We start from the raw sequence: 27,500 nt of genomic DNA on the forward strand, positions 1-27,500 counted from the left end.
ACTCGCAAAGACTCCAACCCCTCATTGGAGCAGAAGTTTCAAACCATACTGAGTTTTTTGCTTGCATGAAAATGTGGTTTCCCCCTAGGTCGGCTTTATAGGTGATGTGTTGTGTTAATCTCAGCGAGAGAATGTTTCCGCTGCAGTGCGAAGGGTTGTAGCAAAGGACCGAGCTGAGGATTATGAAGCATACTTACACATCTCAGATTATATAACCATCTTATCGTGATGTTGAGGGATTTAAAGAGCTATTTATTCATTCACTTTGCTGAGCGTGTCCGATAGATTACTGGTACTCTCCATATGTCAGGTTATCTGCCTGATCCTGTATTTCTGATGGTCTGTCTGTCCTGTTTGCATGTTGCCTCTTATATATGATACATATACACAAATTCAATCCAACATGGGGCCTGGATATACAGAGACAAAAAAATACTATATTAAATACAAAAAGAAAAGTTAAATGAAACAAAATAAACTATGCCTAGCATTAAAACAACCAAGATGTTATGGCACAGGGAAAAGCACTGAAATGCAATGTGATTTATTTGCATAGTGGTCTATTGACTGACAGTGGTAAGAAAAAAGCAAATTTTCAGAATCAGATATTCATGTTTCCATTGTCTATAACAAAATGTATCACTGACAATAACTGACAATAAATGTGTGAGGAATCAGAATAAATGCAAATTAAACGAGACCTTCTTTTCCAGGCTTTTGAGACAAAGTAAGTCAACTACATCACACCAAAATCAAACAATAGTTTTAAAAAGTTTGTTGAGCTTTTTGTAGAAATTGGGCGCTCTTAAACCATGTATAATATACAAAGTCTGTACAGTACAAAAGCAAAACGGACTGATATGATCACATTGCGTGACTAACATAATTCTGTTGTCAAAATAAATAATTCTTAGAAAAAAAATAGTTCTTAAAGTCTTTCTTTTACATGTGAGTTTTTTCTGTTCTAATGCTGTAGACAGTAGAACACAGATAGGTGTATATGTGATCTGCTATACACTACAGTGATCGGAAATTGCTCTCAAACTGATGTGCTCTCTCTGATGTAATTTCCGCAAAAAACTGAGCTTAAAGCATGTTTCGTCTACATGAAGGGTTTATCCACCCCAGCCTCTGGGTAATCTCTCATTCATAAGTCCATGGCTACAAAGCTTTACCAGACAGATGTTTGTCCCTCACCAGTAGAACTACTACAACAGCTGATAATCATGGGGAGGATTGTACTGTTGTCTGCAGGTGCACGTAGGAGTTGTGTGAGACGTAATGTGGGAAGTTGATATGTGAAAGCTTCCCTTGTAGAAAGACGTGAGCTTATATTAGAAGTCTGAAGGAAGAATTATGTAAATGTTTGATCCAGTTTTATCAGCATGACGATCAGCTGGCAGGAATGTGTAAAGAAGATACATGAAGGCAATATATTTATTATCCATTATCCAGTTCTTCTGTATTTTTGGCTCACTCCTGAGATGAGCTGAAGTGAGTCATTCGGCTCGGTGGACCTTACATCTGGATGTCTGATGGTTTTATGGAGGAGTGGCCCCCGCTGAGGAAGTCACGCTGGATTTTACATTCAGCTTTCAAGTCTAATGGAATGCAAATGAGTTGATTTAGAGCTGCGCCCACCCGGTTTCTTCTGCTGTCTTGGCCGCTAGAATCAGCTTTGTGGGCGTGCTTGTAGTCTGTCTCTTTTTTCCTCTTCTTGTCCTCCTCCACAGTTTACCTTTTAAGTTTAAGCCTTGTACATGTTATCTTTAACTCAACACTAAAAGACTGCAGCAGACTTTCATTATTGTAGGGGCAGCTACTCACGACTAGAGAAATTATAAAGAGAGATGGAAACCTTGTCCTTCCTCGATTCAGAGATAATGAGATTGTGCTGTTCAGTTTAGCCTGAAGTTGTTCTGCTCCAAATCTTAGATTGAACAACCTTAGAGAAAATATCTAATTTACAAGAGCAAACACATTAGAAACAACATTAAAGGTATAATATAGGAGTTTCCTATTGCTCATTGTAAGTGTGTGTGTGTGTGTGTGTGTGTGTGTGTGTGTGTGTGTGTGTGTGTGTGTGTGTGTGTGTGTGTGTGTGTGTGTGTGTGTGTGTGTGTGTGTGTGTGTGTGTGTGTGTGTGTGTGTGTGTGTGTGTGTGTGTGTGTGTGTGTGTCAGTATGAGACGCTGAGGGAAATCCGAGAGCTGCTCATCCTCCCCACTGTTATTGGCTGCTGGTTAAAAACACACATGGTTTTAATATTAGTGTATGTATTGTTTTGTTTAGTTTTTGGATAATACTCCATAATATACCTTTAAGATAACTATTTCAACTGTTGATTAGGGATAGGCCGATACATTTTTTGGTATTATTTACAGATAGGCGTCCACAGGCAACTCCGTGTTGCTGCAGCCCCCTTTTTTAAATTCAATAAATCCTTTTTTTTTTAAATTGACACTTGTAACATTAGTTATCATCATTGTGTAATTTTTATGATGTAAATTGAGGGAGCAAAAGTATTATCGGGTCCAAATATCGGATCAAGAAAATCGGCAGTCCATATCAGTCATCAGAAGAAAAACAACGGTATCGCATCGGCTCTAAAAAATCCATTCCAGTCGATCCCTACTGTTAATATATTAGTTGCTAACTTACTTACTATTTACTAAGGTTTGTTATGTTGCATGCATACTCTTTGTGTTTGCAAATCAACGTGTTTACTGTAGGTGCATCCATTATTTGACTGTAAAAAAAGGCAAACAATGCTGTTTAAACAACTCCATCTCTCATCAGCTGCTGCTTTATTGACATGACAGCCGCCTATTATTCGTGGCTCCTGCCTGACCAGACTATCGGATCAGAACATGGTTTTGTCTCATTGCCTGCCATAACACTAAAGCAATGAGACATTGAAACCTTTGGAAAGCTTAGAAACACCATGCTGTGACGCAGATCACAGTGTGGTGGCTGTCATGTTGTATAAAAGATCTCATTTCTGTCCTGGGCTTGTGACATTATGTAAGATAGAAACCTTTTGTATGCATCCCACAGATTACAGATCAAATTTAGAGATGAAATGGTATGAAAATGTCATATCACAATTACCAAAAGTGACCAAAATGATCATGGTTATCAGTATTAAAGCTGTAATGTGCTGAACATGCTAAAAAATCTCAGAATCAGAATCAGAAATACTTTAATAATCCCAAGGAGGAAATTATTTCATACTGGTACACACAAGTTTTATATTGAAAACCACAAATAAAATAAGCGGCACTGTGCACTTTTTGTTTGCATAGTCATAAAGATAACGTAACGTAGATAACGTAGCTTAACTCGTATAAAAACTAAAATACAACCACACTTGAGACTTTAGACTCACTCAGAAGGATGAAAAATCATTGAAAAGTGCGGTAATCACACATAGTTTAAATGATAAAATAGTAATCGTTAGGAATTTGTCCACAATTTATCATTGAACGGGTATCCGTTTCATCTGTAATTCAACTATTTTGTTTTTCAGTGTCTAAAGAGAAATCCTTATATTCAGCAAAGTCTGTGAGATGGTTCCAGAGTTTGGGATTAAGTGACAGTTGTGTCTCCGAGTTAGCCCATGTGGGACTCTCTATCTGTCAATCTGTCCATTTTCCTCTATCATAATCATTTTTTGTCCTTGATCCAGGCCCTGCTCAGAAGATGCCAGCCACTGCCACAGCTTTGGACTTCTTCCAGCTCTTCGTCCCAGACAATTGCATCCAAAACATGGTCACCCAGACTAACATGTATGCTAAGAAGTTCCAGGAACGCTTCGGGTCGGACGAAGGCTGGCGTCCCGTAACAGCCCAGGAGATGAAGGCCTTCCTGGGCTTTGTCACCTCCACCAGTGTGCACCGCTGTGAGTCAGTGCTCAGCATCTGGAGCTCAGGCTTCTTCAGCAACCAGAGCATCGCCTTGAAGATGAGCCAGGCACGCTTTGAGAAGATCCTCAAGTATTTCCATATTGTGGCTTTTCGGCCATCGCAGGGAAGCAACCAGGGTCTGTACAAGATCCAGCCCTTTCTGGACTCGCTGCAGCAGTCGTTCAGCTGCACCTTCAGACCTTCGCAGACACAGGTTTGTGCACTCTCCTGCGGGCTTGGGTCCCCCTAAAGCATCTTAATCATATACCGATTCTTCATTTACTGCCTTGTTTTGAACATTACATTTGTATTGGCTGATACCCAAAAACTGCATATTCTTTCAGGGGTCAACAACACCTAACAGCACTGTTGACATCGAGCAGTATACCCTATTTTATTCTCACAGAGTGTTCCAAGCTATGTGACAAGTATGAAACAACTTCTAGAGCCGATCTACAGTTACAATAACATTAAACAAAATGTTCAATGACATTTAAAGTTTAAATATTAGATGTGAGAGGTACAACATGTCTCAAATGGTTAGCAGTGAGATGTATGGACTTTTTGAATACAAGAAGCTAAGAAGATCCCCAGTTACCTTGTTAAATAAAAATGTAAAGTACTTGTGCTCTTGATGTTGTGTGAACCAACTAAATAGCTCCCACAAGGACTCTCAGTTTAAAAATCGTCTACATAGCAAGTATTTGGGTTAGGCAGTTGTTTTTAATGGACTTCCCCTCCAGAAAACTCACTTCAACTTGTTTTCAGTTGCACTGCTGGCATTAGAGCTGTATTTATGCAACTGGGTCAGTAAAGCGCCCGTCATGCTACTTTATTTTGGGTGAATTGGAGTTTATTGAACTCCAACTTCATTTTCTTCTATAGATGAACAGCTTCTCACTTCTATATCATTGTTATGCTTTTATTCAACATGATTACTGTAACAAAACAATGCAAAGAAATATGCTCTTCATGAGCAAACAGAGACAGCAGCAAACAGCCAACCTTGTCGACTTCAACCTGGTGAAAACTAGTCTTGATGTGTTTAATTAATAGTAGGAGAGAACCTAGGTGGCGTTTTTACAACAGAACCAACGTCCTACTCGGCCCTTGACAATACCAATCAATTTGATCCTGATTGTCCCAAAAAAAAAATTCACTTACTACTGGCTCATGAAAGTGTTTAACGTAATTGTCAGGACCAACCAGCAATCTCTGGGGCTTAAATATCAAGTCAATGCAAAATTTCAAAAAATACACTTCCTCAAATGGTCACTTGAGGCTGGCTCCAAAAGCGAGTCAATCCACTCAGACCCCCACGTTAAAATGCTCAAGGTTATAGCAGAAATAATCATGTTTATAGCCTGGTCTATTAAAAAAATGTTTGTCTCTATAGCTAATTTTCAGCCATTCATGTCAACTGTACAGGAGTGAATTTTTATATAACTCACCCATTTAAATTATATTACAGTTTAAAGATGCATGGTTTAGGGCTGGCTGCTTTGAGTGACAGCTGGGTGCCATCACAGATGGACTGTAGGCTTTATTCAGCTCACCTCAGCTCCACCTCTACCTCTTCACCCATTTTTGGATTTGTCGGGAGTAACATGACATCAGGCACTGCTTAGATTACTACGGCCGGTGCTGCCCACACTGAGCTTCATTTTGGCCCTTCAGAAACCTATGGGTGACATCACAGAGAGTATGTCCATATTCTATACAGTCTATCGGACCAACCCTGGAGACACTGTTGAGCTCTTAAAATTTAATGAATTTCAGGACAGTTGTTGATAAAATTGCTTTTCGGCAGTGTGAGTGCTATAACATCATCCTCATTGTGAAAGAAGATGTCAGTGCTGTGGATACACTTGGGAATACAGGCTCTCAACAGCAAACCCCCTCCTCATATCACATCCACATCTCATTAAGCTATGTCATTTGACCGTCACAATAGTTTACATTAAAATTACTGTATTCCATTGTGACGTAGTCCAGGGTTTCACATAAGTGCTCGTTATCCACTTATGCCTAAAAATGACTAAACTGAAACAACGAGGGCAGACCGGCTGTCAGACAGCATGTGTGTGCGTCCTCAGTAGTAAAGGGGTTCATGTGTATCTAGGCCAGTTTATTTTATCTGTTGTTTTTCTGTGCCAGGGGCAGAGAGTGAGCCCAGAAAGTGAGAGTGACACAGACTTAAACTGTTGCTCCACACACAATGGTAAAGTAATCTGTCCATTTAATCACTAAATGAAAGAAGTTAATGTGCTCATTTGAGTTTTAGTTAATCTGTAGTTTATTTTCTCTATGAATCAATAAATCATTAGTAAAATGTCAAAAGCCAACAGTCCAAAACTTAACGATATTTAGTTTGATATAGAAGAAAACCAGCAAATATTCATGTTTTAGAGGCTGGATCGAGTTTTTGCTTTAAAAAATTACTATTTTGATAATGAAAATAGTGGCTGATTAATTTCTGTAGGTCAACTAATGTATTAATTAACCAATCAATTAAATTGTTGTTTGACAAGAAATGAACAAAGGGAGGTAACTGCATCGTCAACATATTTGTCTACATGTGAGTCTGGGTGACCTGGATTTATCTGCCACTTAGCATAATTCAACACGATGTGTTCGTGTGAACATGAGGGCTAATGTGTGAATAACATCGGTAAGAGCATGTTATGTCAGCTCAGTTTGACAGCGACGCTTTACGTTTCATGACAGTCTCTCAGTTTTGCAGACGCTGAGACGATCTGTCGACCCTGCTTTGTATTGATTTGCAAGTGTGTCATTTTTGAGAGCATTTGTCGTAGTCTTTAGAACCTTCACTACAGGACAGCAAGTAACTGAATAGGTTTATGTTCCTTTTTTTTAAATAAAGGATTAGTGAACTCGTGCAAATTATTTACTCAAAGCGTTCATGAGTAACCACCTTGTTTTCAGCTGTTAGGATAAGGTGTAGAGAAATATCTGGTCACCAAGAGAAACACGTTGCAGCCGCTACCTCTGTGCTAATGTGACAGCTACGGGATGAGATATTTCTTAAAAGGCCATCGTGGTTTGGGTGATGTCATCCATCCAGAGGCTAGATAGCCTCATTTATTTTCCACTCGTATAATCCATAACTCCATATTTGACTTGGAAATGACGTGTTGCTCCAAGAGCAGGAGAGAATTGCTAGTCACTGCTCACTTCAGCTTTAGTCAAATCATGATGGAGTGGGAGAAGGGGGAGAAGGAGGCGGGGAGGACACCGGAGGAAGGGAGAGACATTTGAAAAGCAAATATTTGTGGTGTGGTTGAAAGCGTCTCTGGGAAATATTTGGCCAGGATTTAAGTATACCACGCTCATGTAATCGTCCAAGAAAGGATTAGATAATATTTGTTTTTGGGCAGTGATCTAGTTTATTGTAGTGGCTATTCGGCTAAGAGTGTCTCTGCATGTTCCTTAGCGTTTGTTCAGATTGCTATCTCATCTCTCAAACCTGAAACCTAGATTAAACTACTGGTGTTCACATTTGAATAAATTGTCACCATGCTTAGCAGACAGCAGGGCCACTGTTTTCCCCCCAGGACACACTGAATTTACTGCATCAGGCAAAATTAAAAAGTTCTCTATACAAAAGTTTCAGTCAGGCCTGTTTTGTTTTTTTAGATGTATTTTTTATTTGATCTATTTTTCATAGGGTTTGGTCTGAATATATAATAATCAAGTGCAGAACATGAAAGCCCTGCCTTTTGCTTTGTTCATTTTTCCAGTTGTTGGAAGAAAGAAATACTGAAGGGGATAACCCATGAATGCAAAGGTAAAGGACAAAGCAAGAGCTGAAACAAAAGGCTGAAAGGCTTTCTCCTGAAGCGTTTTGCAGATAGATCTGCACCACTGAGAGCATGGTTCTGCCGAGAACAGTGTTTTCTCCCTCTTCAGTATCACACTCAAACACATATAAGACTTGTGAGGATCTTCAATTGGCGGCCTTCTCTCTCTAACCCTTAGCGTTAGTGTTACATCATACACAACTTCACTCTTGTGCATCACACAAATATACTTTTTTATCTCAAGTACAGCTGTTTTTCCAGGAACCTCTTGTGTGCTTTTGACACAGTTCTATAAAAATCCTACTAAGACAAACTCACGTGTACAGTAACTTTGCCTGTGTGTTTCCAGGTTCTTCATGAGCCGTTGATAGATGAGGATCCAGTGTTCATCACCACCTGTACGGAAAGAGAGCTGAGGAAGAGGAAGAAGAGGAAGTTCAGCCTCTGGGTTCGACAGTGTACCTCCACTGGATTCATCTGTCAGGTAATAGGAAAAATACTCCAATAATAATTCCAGGTCTGATTTGATCGTGAAAAGAAGCAAGAGAGAGTGAAGAGATGAGAGGGAGTAAAGACTAAAAGTTTGTGTTATAAATCAATATTTTACATCAAAAAAGAAAGAAAGCGCCTCTGGTCTTTAGTCGAAAAGACTCTCTTGAAAACCTCAGCGACTTTGATGTTCACCAAATTTCTCATCTCAGTTTGTCTGTGTTACATCATTATGCATTCAGCCAATTACTTGCCGGCACTACAAAGCATAAAATCACTTTTCAGAATTTCATCAAAAACATTTGCGGCTTTACATAAAAAGCAGGACTGCAGTACTTACTTTGGACACACACACACATTCATTCATTCATCTTCAACCGCTTATTCCGGGGGTCGGGGTCGCAGGGTGCTGGAGCTGATCCCAGCTGAGTGTGAGGCGGGGTACACCCTGGACAGGACGCCAGTCTATCGCAGGGTACATAGAGACGAACAGAGACAGACAACCATTCACACCTAAGGGCAATTTTGTAGAGTCATCAATTAACATAACAAGTGCATGTCTTTGGATTGTGGGAGGAAACCGGAGAACCCGGAGGAAACCCATGCAGACACGGGGAGAACATGCAAACTCCGCACAGAAAGGCCCAGGCCGGGATGCGAACCTGGAACCTTCGCGCTGTGAGGCGACAGTGCTAACCACTACACACGCATAAAAAAAGATTTTTATAAATCAAGCTCTTCTTGAAATATATGGATATAAAAAGCTACTGGTTCAGGGTCAGATCTGCAGGCAGCACTGCTCTGATCACTAACAACCTTGCCCTTACTGCAACCTTCCACACCTAAACCAGTTGCTTATGTAACACCAACTTTTAAAGGAGGCTAGGCACTGCAGGAGGACTGACTTACCTGACACACCCGTACCGTTGCAGAGAACAGACGACAAAACCTGAAAAAACACCACTGCAAGAGTTAAGTTTTTTATTCTGTATTTGTGATAAGTGATGGAGGCAAACCTCCAAAACCCCTACCCAGTATTTGTGAGACAGGATGCCCATTCCAACTGTGAGTAAAAGTCTTCATTCTCCCAACAGATTGCAGGCTGTTAAAGATATTTCTTTATCACTTTAGAGATATTATGCAGGACTCACACACATCCAGGCACACACAAGCTGCTGAAGAAGACATTCAGTGACATTTATGGGATCTAGCTATGCAGCTCAACTTTTTTTGACAAATACTTCTGTTTTTTTGACATATGTCTGAGATCTCTACCTCTAAGCCAATACAATGAATGTAAAGGGAATTTGGTTTTTGGTGCTCACAGCGATGAAGTGTTAAACTCAAAATTCAACATGTCTTTCCAGAAACAGTGTCCCCGTTACTCAGAGACATCACATCAATGATTGTAGAGGGATGATTTGAACCAACTCTTTAATAATCATAACTACATTATTTAGTGTATGGCTATCCTTAACTTTAAAGGAGAGGTATGTCATCCATTCATTCATTCATTCATCTTTAACCGCTTATCCCTATCGGGGTCGCGGTGGGGGCTGGAGCTGATCCCAGCTGACATCGGGCAGGAGGACGCCAGACTATCTTAAAACAATAAGCATGTTCCACATGAACGTCAAAACAGGTTTTGCTCACTATAATCATTCCTCCTGCTCACACTGGCCATTAAAATATGCTTTCCTAATGGACTTTTTTATGTGATGTGCGATAAAATCCACAGTCCTTCTTTGAAAAAATATGTTTAAATGTTTAAATGTTGGTCTGAAGCCTCTTTTTAGAACAAAAATCTCTGTTGGGTGTCTGTGTTGAACTGCGGTTGAGTAGGATTTTTGTGCTAGGTAAACATTAGAATTAAGTTTTACACAAAATGAGGACTTTGTATTTTGTCTCCCATTGCTTTCATTTGAGGCACTTTTACTCTTTAATTCTTTAACACTTACACCCAGTCCAGTGCAGTGCAATATACAGTACATGATGCTGGCGTGACAGCATTTTCTTGTTCAGGTTTCAGAACGACCTTAACCAGGCTTTTGGAGAAATCTTGTAGGAAGTACAGCAATATAATTATACAACGTAAAGAAAAGGCTTTTCACTGCAGATAATCCATAAATGATTGGATCTCAGGCATAAGACTACGCTGCAGGCAAAGTGTCTCCTTCAGTAGCCTGGATGTAGTCTAGAATTACATTAGAGGATAGAGGACTAACCACGATCAGAATTTTAATATCCCCTTTTTTCATGTGCTTTTTGTTGTCATTGCTTTATATGGAATAAAATAACATCAATTCATCATTTTTCTTGTAATCTCAAATCTCCTGTGTTAACAAGAAGCATCGCAGACTCCGTCATTCAAAGCCATATCCCATTATCCCATCCATTTAACAAACAAGCATTAGCATTCACACAGACTGTGGCCATTTGGCAGTCACTCAGTCTTTACCAGTCCACTGATGTGTGTCTGCACTGAGATCTTCTCTCTTTAAATGAATTGTGCCGTGGGACAGGAAAAAATCTAAGAAATAAAACGAGTTAATGGAGTGAATCAATGACATTCCATTAGCCAGTGCACCACACAGGGATACACCAACAGACACACAGAGGCTCCCACTGACCACTTAGTGTAATAGCTAAAGGCCTGACGTAGATGCTGGCTAATCACGCTAATGGCATTCAGCTCGTGAACAACAGCAGGGATATGAGTGCAAGAAGGACTGAACTGGTTTGGGGTGTACATTTCTGTTTGTATATATTTGATAATGGCTTTCAGTGGAAGCCGAGCTCTTCTTTATATGTCTTTTGAGACGTGTATCTTCAAGGACACCATGTACCAGGCTGCCTTGATCCAGAGCAACATATCTCAACAACAACTGGCCAGACTGTCGTTAAATATTCATGTTCACTACCAATGGGCGCTCCTAAAATATTTCTGCCATCCCCTTAAATTTTGGAGATTACAGATATTTTGGCAGTGGTAGGGCCTAACTTGCGTAATTTAAGTATCAAAATTTATTTGGCAGATTACCAGAACGTTTACTGAGCGCATTCATGTTCTCAGAGGATGAATTCTTTTAATTTTGGACACTCTGTGCATGTTTCTTGCACAAACATTAAGCTAATATGGGATTATTTAACTGTGTTTTGGCTCAATGTTATGCCTTTATGAGAGACAGTAGAGACATGGCAGGAAATAACAGGAGAGAAAGAAAGGTAGAAATAACATGCATTAAAGGTCCCTTGCGTTGGCATGCAGACTACATTACCGTTTATGGTCGCTGCCTTACAATTAAATTGGAATATGTGCTATAAATGCTATTGGCCTATTAATATGAATTCTCTCAAACACATATTTTAATTCCAGAAACTTTATGGCCTTTTCTCGAGGGCCTACTGGTAAAACAAAACAAAATAGTTACGATCTACATGTCCTGTGTCTTTCCGCCCCCCCGCTGCAGATCTCAGTCCATCTGAAGGAGGGCACGGACAGTCTGGCCACCTTAAAGAACAAGCCTCAGCTCCACAGCCTCGTGGCCAAGCAGCTCTGCCAGAACATCTCCGGCAAGAACACCATCATTTTCACGGGGCCGTCCATCACGAGCCTCAACCTCTTCACTGAATTCAGCAAACAAGGTACACGAACATGTTGCAACAACAGACATCGTATCTGTTTCTCTCTGTTTCTGTTGAAAAATAACACACCTTTCCTTTTTCTATCTTCCTGTTCATCCTCTGTCATCTCTCTTCCTCTCCTTGTTTTGCTTTGATGTACAGATTGTAGTCTCCCTTCTCATCTCACTCCATTTTTTCTATTTTAGTTGTTTATTAGTCTTTAGTCATGTTTTGATGATAGCGTCTCCAGGTTAAACAGCACAGAATGGAAGACCGCACTGCTGTATGCATCTAAAATGATTTATTTTCTTCAGCTGTCTTTTACACCATCATCAAACATCTTTAACTACATTGGGATGTGTAAAAGCACCAGCATGCCTCTGTCGTATGTCAATGAAAATAGGAAGGTAGACTGTACTTTTTCTCAGGACCTTGCAAAGAGGAAAATGCAAAAAGAAAATGCAAAAAGATTTGCTGGACATTGCAAAGAATGGCCATTTTATCTACATGTAATTCCTAAGGGACAAGTCAAACAAATTTGCCACAGGAATGACGTCTCTTTCCTGATACAATTCAGTGTGTTTTGAGGTTGCCATAGAATCAAGTGTGAGTGACGACTAAATCTTGCACTAAGTAACTGATGCTAACTATTAATTGTCTTTTGACGTTCACGATAAATCCTGGAAGATGCAGCGGGGAGTGTTTAGCCTCGTCACTGCTCAAAAAATCAATAGGTAAAGTAGACACTTAAAAGAAACACCACTTACTGTAATACCTGACAGAATCTAAACAGGTTTTATCGTCTTACTGTAAATAGCTTCTTACATTAATGTGTGATATTTTATCATAAAGACTTGCAAAAGATAAGACGGATCAGAAAAGATAAGAAGGGAAATTGTGATATTTTATGCTGATAATCCATCAGAGCTCTGATTTTCATGCTCATTACACCAAAGGCATATTTTATTGTGAAAGCAAAATCCTGTTGTGGTTAGAGTGAGTCACATTTGAATACTCTTCACTGACCTGATTTCTTCTTTCGTAACGATAGCAAATGTGGGACAATGACAAAGTTCCATGAAAATGGGCAAATCAGTGAAGGCAGGGAACAAATATTCAGCAAAACATATCAAACTCCTTTGACGATATCATCAGCACGACTTTAACATTTAAAAGGTTTTATATTCCTGTTATCACAAATGCTCTTTCACTAAACTAGCATAGCAATTTTAAACTGAACCAGGTAGAGCCGTAGTACACCAAGTAAAGAAAAAAACATATCTGGAGACATAATCAACATTATGTCATCCTAATTGTGTGAAGCTACCACGACCCATCCAGCCAATAAAAACTCAGTTCGGAGCTCATGAAGACAATGTCCAGAATTTTGCTTTCAAATTTATCATACTGGATTAATTAGCAGAGTTAATTACCTCTGCAGTACTTACACACACACACACACACACACATGTACACACACACAAACACACACACACACACACACACACACACACACGCACTACACAGATAGAAATCATTCTCCAAATTGAGAACATTAGCAAATCAGCAGCATTCAGCCAAATGATTGTTTCACCGCTGCTCATCCATGTAGGAAATTGAAGGAGGGGAAAGAAAGAAAAAGCTAAAGACAGAGATGTCACATGAAGAAGAGCAGAAGTGGTGCAGCGATAAACGGTCCACAGCAGCTTTGTTTCAACTGCAGCGGAATGCATGAAAAGTACGATAAATGCAAAGGAGTTTTTTGCAGGAATCAAACTATGGATTGTCTTTGATTAATTGTTTTCCTAAAATGAATTCAATTCACATTCACATGAGATAAAGAAAATCACTAAATGCTCCCATTTAAGAAGCTGGAACAAGAGTATTTTAATTTTTATCGATCAACTAATTGATTAATCGATTAATCGTTTAATCATTTCAGCTAAAGATAATTTATGTTAGTCATGTTATGTAAGGGCTGAAACTAACCTAATTATCTTAATTTTATTTCTTAGATTAATCTGTTGGTTATTTTCTCAATTAATGGATTATAACAGTAAAAAATACCCATTACAATGTCTCAAAGCCCAGGTGGGAAGAGTGTAACATTCAGAAATATTTCGTTTAATGTCATAGAAGACTTGAAAACCAGCAAATATATACATATATGTATATATTTCTATACATATATATATGTGTATACGGTCTATGTACATCAGCGTATATTCTAGTAGAATGTCTCTTTATTAATTATACAAATGTTAACATGTCTTTGTATTTCTCCAGATATCTACTGTTGTGGTCTGCTGAGCACCAGGAAGAGTGACTGCACAGGCTTACCACAAAACATGCTTGTCTGCAGCTCCACGCCAGCGCAGCGCGGCCAGTCACGAGTAATGATGAAAGGGAGCATGTCACTGATCAGCTGGTACAACAAGGGACATTTCAGATTTCTCACCAATGGTTATTCCCCAACAAAACAAGGTAAAGTAGTCTCATTGAATTATACATATTTTAGGACGATCCACACTATATGCATTACTGCACAACATGCATGTATTAATAAATGTAGGAAACCACAAATGTGCCATCATTTTTGAAAAGTCTTTTAGGGAAATTCAGATTAGAGTCACTGACTTTGCCATCAGGTGAAATTGACACATCGTTAAGCATTCATGTCAGGGAAAATCAATGAAAGCTTCTAATCCATGATAATCCATTTCAAGGTGGCAACAGGATCATGATATTCCCCTCCACTAATCCACTCTCGTTGAAACAGTTTTGTTAGGTTTTAAACCTAGTTTAAGGGCTGCAGTGTGTTTGAGCTCTTTGAATGAAGAGTGGAAGTGGAGCCCCAGATCGGTTAAACTGTTATTATCCAATATTGATGTTCTCCCCCCCTCTGTGTGTGCGTGGGAACGTGTGCGGTTGGTTGCAAGTGTTTTACACTCTGTACAAAAAGGAGAACAAAATGAGTTGCCAATCCCACCAATAACCACAACGTAATTTGGAGCTTTTGATAAACGGTTTGCATGATGATGAATATTAAATCTGATCTTACTTGGTACAACAGCACCATTATGGAGATGTTTAATTAAATGTTTATCTCGTACCAGCATTTCCCATTGCATGACTAGAACTACAAATCTACTCAGGAAATGATTTTGTTAAATTTTGATTTGAAATTTGATAATTTTGATGATATTACAGAGAAATGTAAGGTTCCCAGAACAGCTGAGATGTTTTTTTGGCTTAAGAATGTGAAGCAAAAACCAGTGACAGTCCACAAAGTTCAAACAGTCATGTAGGAAAATGTATTAGTTACACGTGTAACCACTGACATTAATAATGGCTGTCCATTTCCATGTACCTGTTTAAGCGTATTGTGCATGCTCAATGTCACAGCTTGAATGGAACGGAGGGAGCCATTGTTAATGTTATTCATAAGAAATGTTATTAGTTACACCTGTGCATGTCTTGCTGTGATAAGCCCGAGTGTCAGCCATGAAAAAGGCCTATTAAATAAATCAGCTCTGCCGGGAGTAACACTAACAGTAACACAAGGCACACCTGCGCAGCCTTCCTCATTTAAAGGACGCCTCTTTTCCTCTCCCTTGTCTGGGTGTCAACCAGGTGAAAACATAATCTAGAGAAAATGAGTCAGTGAGATCTCTGCTGTGTGTCTCTTACTCTCATTTTGTGGTATGTGTGTTTGTGGCAGGTATCATCATTAAGAGGAAAAGTGGGGAGATCCCGTGTCCTTTGGCAGTTGAGGCCTTTGCCGCGCACCTCAGCTACATCTGCAAATATGACGACAAGTACAGCAAGTATGTACATGAACATATCAAGTTGATTGATTCAAGTCGATGGAATTACTTTGTAACGATTAAACTGGCTTTCTTGCCTGAATCAGTCATTAAATCATTTTAGAATAATTTTAGACAGAAAATGTCATATCCTGCCCCTAAAGCGACAGAAAAGTCCTTACCTGCTCCAGTATGACCATTGTCGTGATTAATGTTGAGACACTCAACGTAGAGAATTATCCTGTATTTGAACTATAATGTGGGGCTACCGATCCATCACTCACACTCACAGTTACTTCATAGCTCAAATAAAACATGAAGTAAACACACTATACCTCACAAGAATTTGAATTTGTGCCATTCCTTGTTTTTGATACTTATTGCCAGCATGCTGGCTGTTCAGCAAAAGTTACGATGTCTCGCTTAAAAGCATATTATTTCTAGTGGAGTTTTAACGTTATTCATCTATTTTGTAGAATATCTTTGAATAGAAACCCTGGATTAAGTAGCTATTTTTCTCCCACAGGTACTTTATCTTCCATAAACCCAACAAGACTTGGCAGCAGGTGTTCTGGTTGAGCATCAGCATTGCCATCAACAACGCGTACATTCTGTACAAGATGTCTGACGCCTACATGGTCAAACGCTACAGCCGAGCGCAGTTTGGAGAGAGACTGGTCAGAGAGCTGCTGGATTTAGACGACTGTTCCCCCACACAGTGAGGAGGAGGATGAGGAAGAGGTGGAGGAGGAGGTGGAGGAGGAGGTGGAGGAGGAGGAGGAAGAGGAGGACGACAACAAAAACACACATACAAACACAATCCCCACACATACATTTACACTTGATTAAGGTTGTACAGACTCTGCAGTTTGCGTCCGCTTGATTTTACTGAAGCAGTGCCAAGCCTGGCATGCCTCTCTTCCTCTAGTTGTTTTCTGTAAATATTCATTCAACACACGGCTGCACACCACACAATAGAGATTCATGAGCCATGGGACAGTCCACATGCCTCAACTGCAACTTTAACCACACAGTTTTACTAAGGATTTGTCAGCAGGAGCTATTTCACGAGCAGAGATGCCGGCAGGATGAATTCACCTTTAAATGATGTCAGCTTCAAGTCTAAACTCTTATCAAAGAGTGAAGCTACCAATATGAGCCTGAATCTCCTACGGGAGAGTTCAAACATGTACTCATCAGGCTAAGAGACTACACGTAGTTGGATATTTACACTCTGCAAAACCACCTGTGACCCTGTAACAAAAGCTTAGTAAACGAGGACAACGGTGTGTTCACATGCTGCATGCATAAAGAATCTGGATTGTGATGTTCTCTTGTTCAGTGTGAAAGTGATTTCTGCTCCAGGTGGGTTTTCAAACTTTATTTTGTTTTGTGTGTGTGTGTGTGTGTGTGCGTGTGCGTGTGCGTGTGCGTGTGCGTGTGTGTGTGTGTGTGTGTGTGTGTGTGTGTGTGTGTGTGTGTGTGTGTGTGTGTGTGTATTTAGTAAGTGGAACTGCCATTTGTGTGTGCGATGTTGAGCCTGAGGATGTAAATGTACGCCTATTGTGACCCAGATGTGTCGTGTTGCTGCATATGTACTCGCTAGAGGAAGACTGTCAGGTAAAGCCACACACAGCAGTGTGCTACAAATTCACAGCCTCCCATTTGAAAAGAGGAGGAGGTTTTTGTTTTTTTAAACAGCTGGGTTTCAGATGTCTTTAAGCCCCTGAAAACATGGTTTCTAATTGAAGTTTTTCTTCGTAAAGGTAAATATTCATGATTAAAAAGGCAATGATTGAATTCGTTAAAGTTTTTTAAAACACTTAAAAACAACCCCTCGACTTTTTTATCTTATTTCAAGAATTCTATTAATCCTGATTGATGCGCCAAAATACATGAACCCACCCATAAAAACAAACAAAAACACCTCGTAAGAAGCAGATTGAGAAAATAGGTTTTCAGGGTATTTAAATAATTAAATCTGATAATATAGCATTAAATCTGCAGCTTACTTTTGTGGTGCCAACAGGCAGATAACTCATTTCTATGTTTGTTTTATTACTTGTGTAGTTAAATGCGCCTTGCATGGCCCAAGTTCAAAATCTCTTTGATTGCATGTTAGGTAAGCCAGCGTTGCTAAGCAACAAGTACAATCTTGGCAAGAGGGCAGGGGTTTGGATGATATTGCTTGGCAAGATGTAGGTACAGGAAGAAAGAAATTGGATCACTGGTGGCTTATAAGATGTTCCAGAAAACCAAATATTACAACATGTCTCAATGTAGATAGAAAGCTTAAATTGGGGCCCAAATCCCATCAGGAAGTCCAGAAACACAATTGTATATAACTGCATACTTAAATCATCTAATCTTCTCTCTTCTCGTCTGAAATGGTAACAAGGATACATTTTGCTGTTTTCTTCCAGTGGCACATTTCTTGCCAAGTAACAGATTTAGACCTGCCGCCTCGTGTCCAGCTAATGGAAGTGTGAGTGGAGAGGCAGCGTTAGTCTGATTCAGAAACACTACCCGCCTCTAGACCATATATCTGTTACCACACTGCTGTCTGTGGCTTTAATGAGGACTATACAGTCCATTTTGCTTCGCTTAACGTGTTAGACAGTCAACATGTTAACGTCATGCCGGAATCCCGTTATTAAGATTTCAAGTGAAGGTTTTTGATGTGTGCCTGCTTGCTCAATCAGCATGGTTCGATGTGTGTATACATATTACAGGGAGATGGCGGTCTTTACGCTGGTAGGGCAGCAGAGTTGTGGAGCCATTCACTGGCAGGACTCATGCACTTTCTCCCATCACAGTCTTGCACTTAAGAGTTGTAAAGTTAGCAACATGTTTACTAGATAATGCTTTTAGTTTTGAACCCAATGATAGTGTACACTCACTAATATGAATAGATACAATCTGTACATATAGGTAGATAAATGAAATGGATTATATAAAATTATGCCAATGAAATAAGACTGAAAATTAATGACTTTAACCAAAACAGAAAAGATTTCCACTGTAGATTTAGTACAAGGTACAGTGTGTACGTGTATATTTTGTTTACAAATTATTGTACTGAGTGTATGTCCATAATCAATCTGTCACTGAGACTCAAGATTGTTTTTTTTTGTTTTTTTTTACTAATCCAAAGCATTATTGTTGTCATTGTGGCTCGTGTCGTCATGTGTTTAATCACCGTGTGTGCACCTTAAAGTAACACTAAATCTTAGGAGGCACCTCTGTCATTTCATGTAGCCGTCAACTGGTTATTTTAATACGATGTTCGATACCCACAAATTACGAACACGTTAAGTATGCAATTGATCAGGTCCTGTTATTGAAGGCAAGTACAGATGTTTTCATTTTAGAAACTTGTCCTACCTGCTAGACTGCATTTATCCTATATTGGTGATTAAAGGAAAAATCCACATTATTGAAAAACTTTTAAAACAGTTTGGAGACTGATCAGCAGTGTAGTCTCTGATGTTGGCTGTGGTCAGAAGCGTGCACATGTAAACACACCCACCAATGATGTCACAGTGTACCGACACACCCTGGAGTGCACTTCTAAATCATTGAGGCAAGGTGAGAAGTTAAACCACTGCAAATCCGAAAACGCTACATTTTAAAATGGCGTTTGGTTGGTCTCTGCAGCAAAACTACTCCTTATTGCACCCTGCAATTTTTATGTGATGGTGTATTTTTTGTATTCCCATTGATGACAGTGTAACTTCAGTGATAATTGATATAGGACTCATTTTAGTTTCCTAAAAAAGGACTACCCATTATCCCTTAAACCCCAATAGTTTGAAAAATTATTAAATGAATCAACATTTAACAAATAAAGCGCAACTAATTTCTCCACCCAGACTAACCTCAGGAGGCCTTGACGCATGCGTGTGTACCTGCAAGGCATGTTGTGTCCTGAGTAAGTGGTCATGGATGCAATCATCACTGACTGAAGCAGACAGGGTCAAGCAGGCTGAGGGAGAGTGAATACACCGATATGATAAAAGCCAGCTCTTCAAAGCAAAATAACCTCTGCACTGCGTCACAAAATGGTGAAGCACATAACTGTTTTTCCTTTTGTGTCACACTTATCTCATTTTTAAATGAGCTTTTAATTTGCAGCCCATTATAGACTGAAGCAGGTGCCACAAATACACCTTGAGATCACCAACAGTGTCCACATAGTATGCAAGTGTTTTTATCACTGACCGCAAATGAGAAGAAATTATGCACCAGAGACTCAACAAGGCCACGGTTACTTGGCAACAAATAATGTATGAGTATGAGAGGGAGAAAATGGGGTTAGTTTTTGAAGTTTTTCTGCCCATATGGTAGTGTTGTTATCTCCCTACCTGCAGATGTTGTCTCCCTTTTTAATAATTTCTAAGAAGAAAAGGGCAGAGGATCTTCCCCTGTGATGCTTCTGTTCATTTAGTTCAGAAGAGGGTTGCGTTTAAGCCCGTATAGATCAAAAACATGGCTAACTTTTAAATTCTCAGGTTGATCTCTAAAGTGATTATATTCTGCTGAGCTGTTTCCATTGATCTTACATGATTCAGATATTTCTATAGTGCCTTTTCTGCTGATTTTCCCCTCTTATTGCAGTGGTTCAGTGTTGTCGATGTCCTGAAATGGAGTTGATTAGATTAGATTTGAAGAAAAACTGAATATGGTAAAATTCTGTCCTGCATGGTGTGAATAATAGAAGCTAGAGAAATTAATCTATCACCTCCACAGTAGAGTCTTAGTCACTGAAAATGTTTTACACAGCCCTGTGCCCTTTGTTTTATTGTTATAATGTTTCACCTCAAGTAATATCCCACTGCAGTCAACACTACATAGTTTATTAGGTGTTTTTAACACATCTCAAAAATATAAATATGTCCAAATAAAACTTCTTTGTATATTGGGTCATTTTACCTGCTCATAAAACATGATGATGGTAGACACAATGACAGCAGATCCCAGTGATGGATGTTTTTGTTTACATGGGTAAACTACTATGTAGGAGCCTAGTTTGTATTTTGAAAGGAGAAAAACAAGGATGAGCCCCACTAAAGTCAAAACATCCCCTCACCAAATAGAGCCTTAAAACAAATTCTAACCACCAATATGAAAAGCAGAAGAGAAATCCCTTTGGTGGGTTTTCTCTCTATTTTCAACTTTTTTTCACAAATAGCATCTGATATTTTTCATTTGCGCTCATTTGTTTATGTCAGATGTGCCAATCGGAGTAGACAAAGGCAGATGGGAAGGTGCGAGGTACTGTGCTCTCGCTATGACAGAAATATTTCCTCCAGTTTTATCAGAAAATGATGATCCCTAAATCACAAAAACATGCCATTAATTAAATCACCTTCACTGTCAATTGTTCTGTGGTAACAAAATGCAGTGGTGTACTTTCTGATGTATGTGGTGTGCTGTATGTGCCAGTGTGCCATCTCTGTACAGTCTGTCTGTGTTTCTATCCGGCGAGTGAGACAGTTGTGGTAAGAGTGAGTAAAGATATTTAATAATCTAAAGTCATTAAATGTGGATGTGATAAAGAACTTAATGGCTGACCTCAGGGCTTCATAACTAACTGCTGTTTAATATATTAACTTATTGAAATAATAAGCATACACTAAATGGACTTCTATTACCTTATCAGGTGCTATCAAACTGTACAAGTAATAGTTAGATTTGTTGTGTTGTTGTTGTTGTTGGGAGCTCAGCAACAAAATAGTGAACACAAGGATCATATAGTTCACGGATAAAATGTCTGAAATATTAATGTTACCACACTAAATGCAAACGTTAAGCGAACGTTCAAGTGGTAGAAATAATTCACTTCATATTATTTGTAACGGTGGCTGCAGGATGTTGAGTTCTGTGGGCTAAAAGTGTTATCTAGTTTCACAGAAGCGCCAGAAGGATGTGTGTATGTGCATGTAATGTTAACGTCGGGTGGAATATGTGTAAAAAAAAACTGGTGTACGCTGGACCAAATAACTTTCTAAAAATATGATGAGCTGTACAAGGTTGTCGTGTAAATGTGTCTTCATTAAAAACCTGCCACATGTGGATGCTTCATGGAGGAGTTGGAGATGCTTATTACTCTGTAGCGAATGATTAGACGTCACCACGAAGATACAGAGTCTGTGACACGGTACTTGTTTCGTATTTGAGTGCAGAGCCTGTGTTTAAGAAGCCTCTATGATTTAAAGGAAGATTCTGTGCAGCGCATAATATTTCCACGTTATCTTTCAATTCAGCAAAGACACTGAAAGACACCTGTCCTGTTCATAGTTAGGGACCGTACGCAACTGGAGTTAATGTTTTATTTCTGAAGCAAGACAACACCTTCAAAATCTCTCATCGTATTGACTGTTTTTGATCCACTGATCTATTTGTTTTATGCATAATAAAGGAGTCCTTCCCTACAGACACCCATGTTAAAATGTTCAATTTTACAGCAGAAATAAACATGTTTACAGCCTGGCAAGGGGAAAAAAAGGGTTTTGGTCTCTGTTGCTGATTTTCCCCGTTCATGACAACAGTGCAGAGAGACTTTTTTATACAACTCACCCATTTAAATGATATTGAGGCTTAAAGATAGGCATAATTAATGCTATGGCGGCTCTGACTGACAGGTTTGTGCCGTCACAGGAGGCGAGCATAGAGGGTAGGCTTAATTTGGCCCGCCTCAGCTCCATCCACGCTCCACCTCTTTGCCCATTTTTGGATAGGCCCAGATCAGGCGTTGCCAAGATGGTTATAGTTGGAGCCGCCCACATTGAGCTTCACAACAACAGCTCTTCAGAAATCTATGGGTGACATCAAGGAGACTACTCTCCCTTCTGCAAAAAATTATTCAACAAATCCCCCTTGATAACTTTCGTGCTGTCCCTTAAAGGACATTATACACTTGTTTACTGTGTGAAATGAGTATTATGTGTTCAGCTGCTATTAAAAAAGGTTGCCCAAACAAAATCAGTTAAATAATAAATCAAAGGTGGGTGTGTTGTTTTTGTATTGTTTGATTCTGAGAGAGCAGTTCTGCTGTACGAGGGCCATATAGTGTTTACCAAACCTTTGGTCGTGCTGAGGTTTTGCCTTCAGCACTAAATGAACCAAACAGTTAACTTACAATGGAAACCTGCACTGGGTATATGTTGCGAAAGGTCAATACCATTTCTTCTCTTATTTGATTTATGACCTGAATGATAAAAGACTGCTGTGCACAGCTTCCTCTGTCACTTGTACACTCGTCATCACTCCTCTTCCTCCTGCCAAGGACCGATGCTGTTGTGAAGTGTGTGAGTACACTCTCTGCTACCCCGTGAGTATTTTTATTTTGGTTTGCAAGGTGTCACGGCTACGGCTGGGCTACATGTGGCTAAAAGATCAATCAAAAGTTATATGTGAACCTTGACAGCGTCTCACGTTCACCGTGTTCTGTCTCACTATTTTGCACACAGTATCTAATAAATTTTCCTGGTTTGGTACACCTGTCCTGCTCTGAGTTATATTGTGATTATGGAAAGTGTTTTATGTGGTTCATGTGTGGGACTTGCAAAAACATACTGTCACCATGTAAGATATTAAATATTGCTGATTCTCTACTTTCTCTCTTTGACACAAAGCTCTCATTCACTCTCAGCACTCAGAATGTCTCATATATTTGAGCAGACTCAGGTATGTCTGCTTCACTCAGCAGAGAATGTGACAAAACTACATCTCAAGTTAAGTACTGATTGAACTGACACGAAAAGTGAATGTGGCTGTACCAAGAGCAGTGTCAGCCTCAGGCAATATGAGTCTAATGTTAAAAAGAAGACATCAACAAATACAGCCGTGTTAATAATAATTACTTTAATATAGCATTTAAAAAAAAACTATATAAATTACTAACACATCTTAAGTGCTGTACAAAAAACATAAAATAGTAATGCAAGTGCCATAGCATTTATCAAAGGTTAGGAGCTAGTTGTCCTCAAGGAGGTTTTTCCAGAGTTGAGGGCAATGGTTGTTCTAAGGGAGGGCTAGTTCCCCTGTAATATTATATTATATATTATATTATATTACCACAGTATACTGTAAGTACATATATGTTTCAGTACATCACTGTGCCGATGTACTGTAGTATTGTAATGGAGGGTTAGTCTAACTGTCTGTAGGCCTAGTATTCCATGTGTATTTTTTGTAACTGCACGTTCTCTTTTTGTAGAATTGAAAGACTGTCACATAAGGGTGTGAGGACAGGTATGTTCTCCCCTAATTGTTGATATGGTCCGTGAGGACAATGCCGAACTGTACACAAGTGGCAAATGCATACTGTTTCTGTTTGTTTTGAACAAATAATATGTATACTGTAAATGCAAAAGATCTTTGTTTTTTGTACTGTACAAGTGCTACATGTAAATGCACAAGATTTCTGTTTTTTGTCTTTGTGTAAAGTGCTAAATGCAAGTTTTTTTGTTTTGCAACATGCATTCAGCTTCATGTCCTGAGCATTGTGTTTTCTATTTTTCTATGTAGTGTTTAGTGGCTGCTCAGTAGTGTTTTTAATTTTGATTGACTTGGGGCATGATTTGACAACAAAGTTCAGTTTTGGGCACAGATTGAACTGTTTTGAGGTGAAAGTTTGGTTTTGCAAGAAGAGTCTGAGGTTTTGTGAACGTAGCTTGAAAATTGGGGTTTGTGTTTACAGTTTAGAGAAAGGGAGAGAAGCTTTCAAGAAATGTGTCTTAGCAATCGAGAAAAACTGTACTGTTCTTTGTCTTCGCTGATCACCTTGACCACCTTGACCACCTTGACCTCCTCGACCTCCTCTCACACAAACTCTTCCTCTTAGATTTCTATCCATTGTAGTGCCTCTCAAATCAGTGCTCTCTGAACTGGCTTTATATATTCCCTCACATCATTAGCCACAAGTGTTATCAATTTTGAGTTGTTGTGTTCAAGTAGTGACAACTGTGCTTTAATTGTGTTTGACTTTTGCCACCTGTGCTTACCATTATGCAGCACAGGTGCATCACAATGAAAATGTGTTGGTAAGTTGTGTCTAAACAGGTGAAAAGTGCTCATGGTTTTGCCAAAAGAGTGATTGATTCAATCAGTGTGTTCAAGCAACAGAGAAATTGGTTCAGACAACAGGGTTTAGTGTTTTAGCAATTGAGAAAAACTGTAATAACCCTATGACAGACGCCATTACACCCTATTGAGTTGTATTATGCACTTGAGTTTCTGGAAAATTCCCCCGATGAACTAACCAGGTACATCCCCAAACAAATTTCAGTCAAAAGCAAGTGGACTTGGTTATTTGTCTAGGAAGACGTTTCACCTCTCATCCAAGAGGCTTCATCAGTTCATGTACGCATCTGAACAGGCTGGGACTGGTCCAACTCTTGGATGAGAGGTGGAACGTCTTCCTAGACAAATAACCAAGTCCACTTGCTTTTGACTGAAATTGCTTTGGGGATAACGATGACCTGGTCCTGGACAAATGAGAACATTTACAGGCCAACCAGGCACAGTTCTCAAAACAATTTAAGACTCACAATCTGATGCTTTGTGAGTAGCGTGCATTTCTCTCATTCACTCTGTTTGTTCACTTGCAGCAATATTGTTTAGATTACAGAAAAGGGACAGATAATAACGTTTGAGTGTGGATAATGTGACCAGTTAAGGGGAATTATTAGTAGAGTCAAAGCCATTAGTGAGGGAAATGATGTTGTAACTGATGGCTCTATACTGTAACCACAGAGACGGGCTTGTCTCTTACGAGCAATAAATTTAATTATAGATGCAATTTGAGAAAAAAACAGCAGAGGGCAGCAAATCACAATTCTCTCAGACACATTGTAAAGTCACTCTGAGGATCCGCTCATCGATCATCCGCTGAGGGTAAATGGATTTCAATTGGTCCGAGCACCAACGTGAGACTGTGTAATTGAATTATTTTTGCACCCTATTGATGACATGGTCTGGCTGATGTCCTAAAACCGTCTGTTCATTTAAACAGAAACCTAAACCTCCAGGAAGAAGCGGTTTGGCAAAAATAGTGGCATGTTATCTCATCTGCAGAGCTACACGAAGCTTTCAGTGAAAATATTATTTCTGCCTCTGACTGTGTGTGGTAGAGCAGGAGCAGCAGTGTGTGTGTGTGTGTGTGTGTGTGTGTGTGTGTGTGTGTGTGTGTGTGTGTGTGTGTGTGTGTGTGTGTGTGTGTGTGTGTGTGTGTGTGTGTGTGTGTGTGTGTGTGTGTGTGTGTGTGAGAGAGAGAGAGAGAGAGAGAGAGAGAGAGAGAAAGAGAGAGAGAGAGAGAGAGAGAGAGAGAGAGAGAGAGAGAGAGAGAGAGAGAGAGAGAGAGAGAGAGCAAGTGATGGAGAATGAAGCAGGCCTGACTGGCAGCTCTGTTCTCTCCCATGCCTGAAGGTAAAATTGTAATGATTTCCACAGAGCAGAGAGACCTGTGGAGACGTTACACAATAGCAAACAGCTGAGCACTGAGCTGCAGCTTGTCTTCTGGGCTCGACAGACACAAGAGAGGGCTGATCACTGGACAGACAGACAGACAGACAGACAGATCGACAGACAGATTGAGTGTCACGTGTGAGGGAAAATGGGCAGCTATACTGGGTAACAATATAAATAGTTAATTAGTTCTCATTTGATTGTTGTAGTCTATAGTGAGTGGAATTGATTTTGTCACCTCCTTCTATCACACTACACTGGATCACTGCCAATACTGAACTGCAAACTTTTTATTGGGATATCCTGGAGTCCCAAAAACAAATGTCTGTTTGTTTTTTTTTCAGGGGGGGAAACACTCAAATTAGCAAAAACAATCGTCCAGTCAAATCAGTCACCTGCTCCCAATACATATAAATAGATTGTGGTAACTGTGGAGGTATTCTCAGATCTTTCACTTACAGGTTTTCTCAGACACTTTGGTACATTTCTCAGATCAGAACTGAAATTCTCAAAATTACTTTTTGTTCAATCTTCACATCACTGTTTCACTTGGTCACATCAAAAAAGATGTAGGCATTAGTTCATCGCATAAGTGTTTACATGCCATATGGTTGAAAAACTTGTCATAATATGTTGGGGCGGTAGTTGCTCAGTCCACAGGTGACCCTGTGTGGACCATGAATGGAGTGTGGACTGGTGGCTGTAGAGGTGCCAGTTCATCTCCTGGGCACTGCCGAGGTGCTGTTGAGCAAGGCACCGAACCCCAACTGCTCGGGGCGCCGGTAACTGGTAGCCCCCATTGGTTGCATGTATATAGGTCCTGTCTGTGCATGTGTGTGTATTTCGGGCCTGTGTGTGTGTAACATGAAAAATAATAGAGTGAAAATTGAATTTCCCCATTTGAGGGACTAATAAAGGAATTCTTCTTCTTCTTCTAAGAATATTTCTGTGCATTTTTTCTAAACCTGTCCTGAATCGGTGTAATTTCTCCCAGGTGAATCTTGACTTTCTCTCTCAAAGGGAAATGTGTGGATGAGAATTTATGGCCCAACTATCAGGAAGTCAGGAGGTGTAGGAAGACTGCAATGTAATTCCTACTTTACTGCGTGTACAGTTTGCCCTAAGGAGATTTTTCTATGTTCACATTTCTACTTTTTTTTTTTTCTTTTTTTCTTTGAGCTATGCAGTAGTATATTTTCCTTTCTGTTTTGCAATGACATGGTCTGTCAACAAATTACAGTACAAATGTGAAACTTCCAGTCTCTTGCAATCAATCTCCCACATACACTAAGGTGTAACTTGCAATTTACAATAATTGTCATCAGAACTTTAGCCATAGTTTACATCAGAATATCCCTCCAGAGTACACTCTAAGCTATCTGACTG

The 27,500-nt window shown here is 39.6% G+C and overlaps 1 protein-coding gene across 1 annotated transcript in view; it reads left to right on the top strand.

Moving 5' to 3' along the window:
• Positions 1–16,366, top strand: part of pgbd5 (piggyBac transposable element derived 5) — a gene marked incomplete at both ends in the record, with an annotated part of 19,224 nt that extends 2,858 nt beyond the window's left edge. The window contains 6 exons of the mRNA XM_083922453.1: positions 3,688–4,118; positions 8,075–8,209; positions 11,685–11,859; positions 14,125–14,322; positions 15,560–15,665; positions 16,171–16,366. Coding sequence (XP_083778579.1) covers positions 3,688–4,118; positions 8,075–8,209; positions 11,685–11,859; positions 14,125–14,322; positions 15,560–15,665; positions 16,171–16,366 — 1,241 coding nt within the window. The remainder of the gene's footprint in view (positions 1–3,687; positions 4,119–8,074; positions 8,210–11,684; positions 11,860–14,124; positions 14,323–15,559; positions 15,666–16,170) is intronic.
• Between the last annotated feature and the right edge of the window lie 11,134 nt (positions 16,367–27,500).

This window comes from Echiichthys vipera (assembly GCF_963691815.1).
Source record: "Echiichthys vipera genome assembly, chromosome: 11".
Classification (NCBI taxonomy): Eukaryota; Metazoa; Chordata; class Actinopteri; order Perciformes; family Trachinidae; genus Echiichthys; species Echiichthys vipera.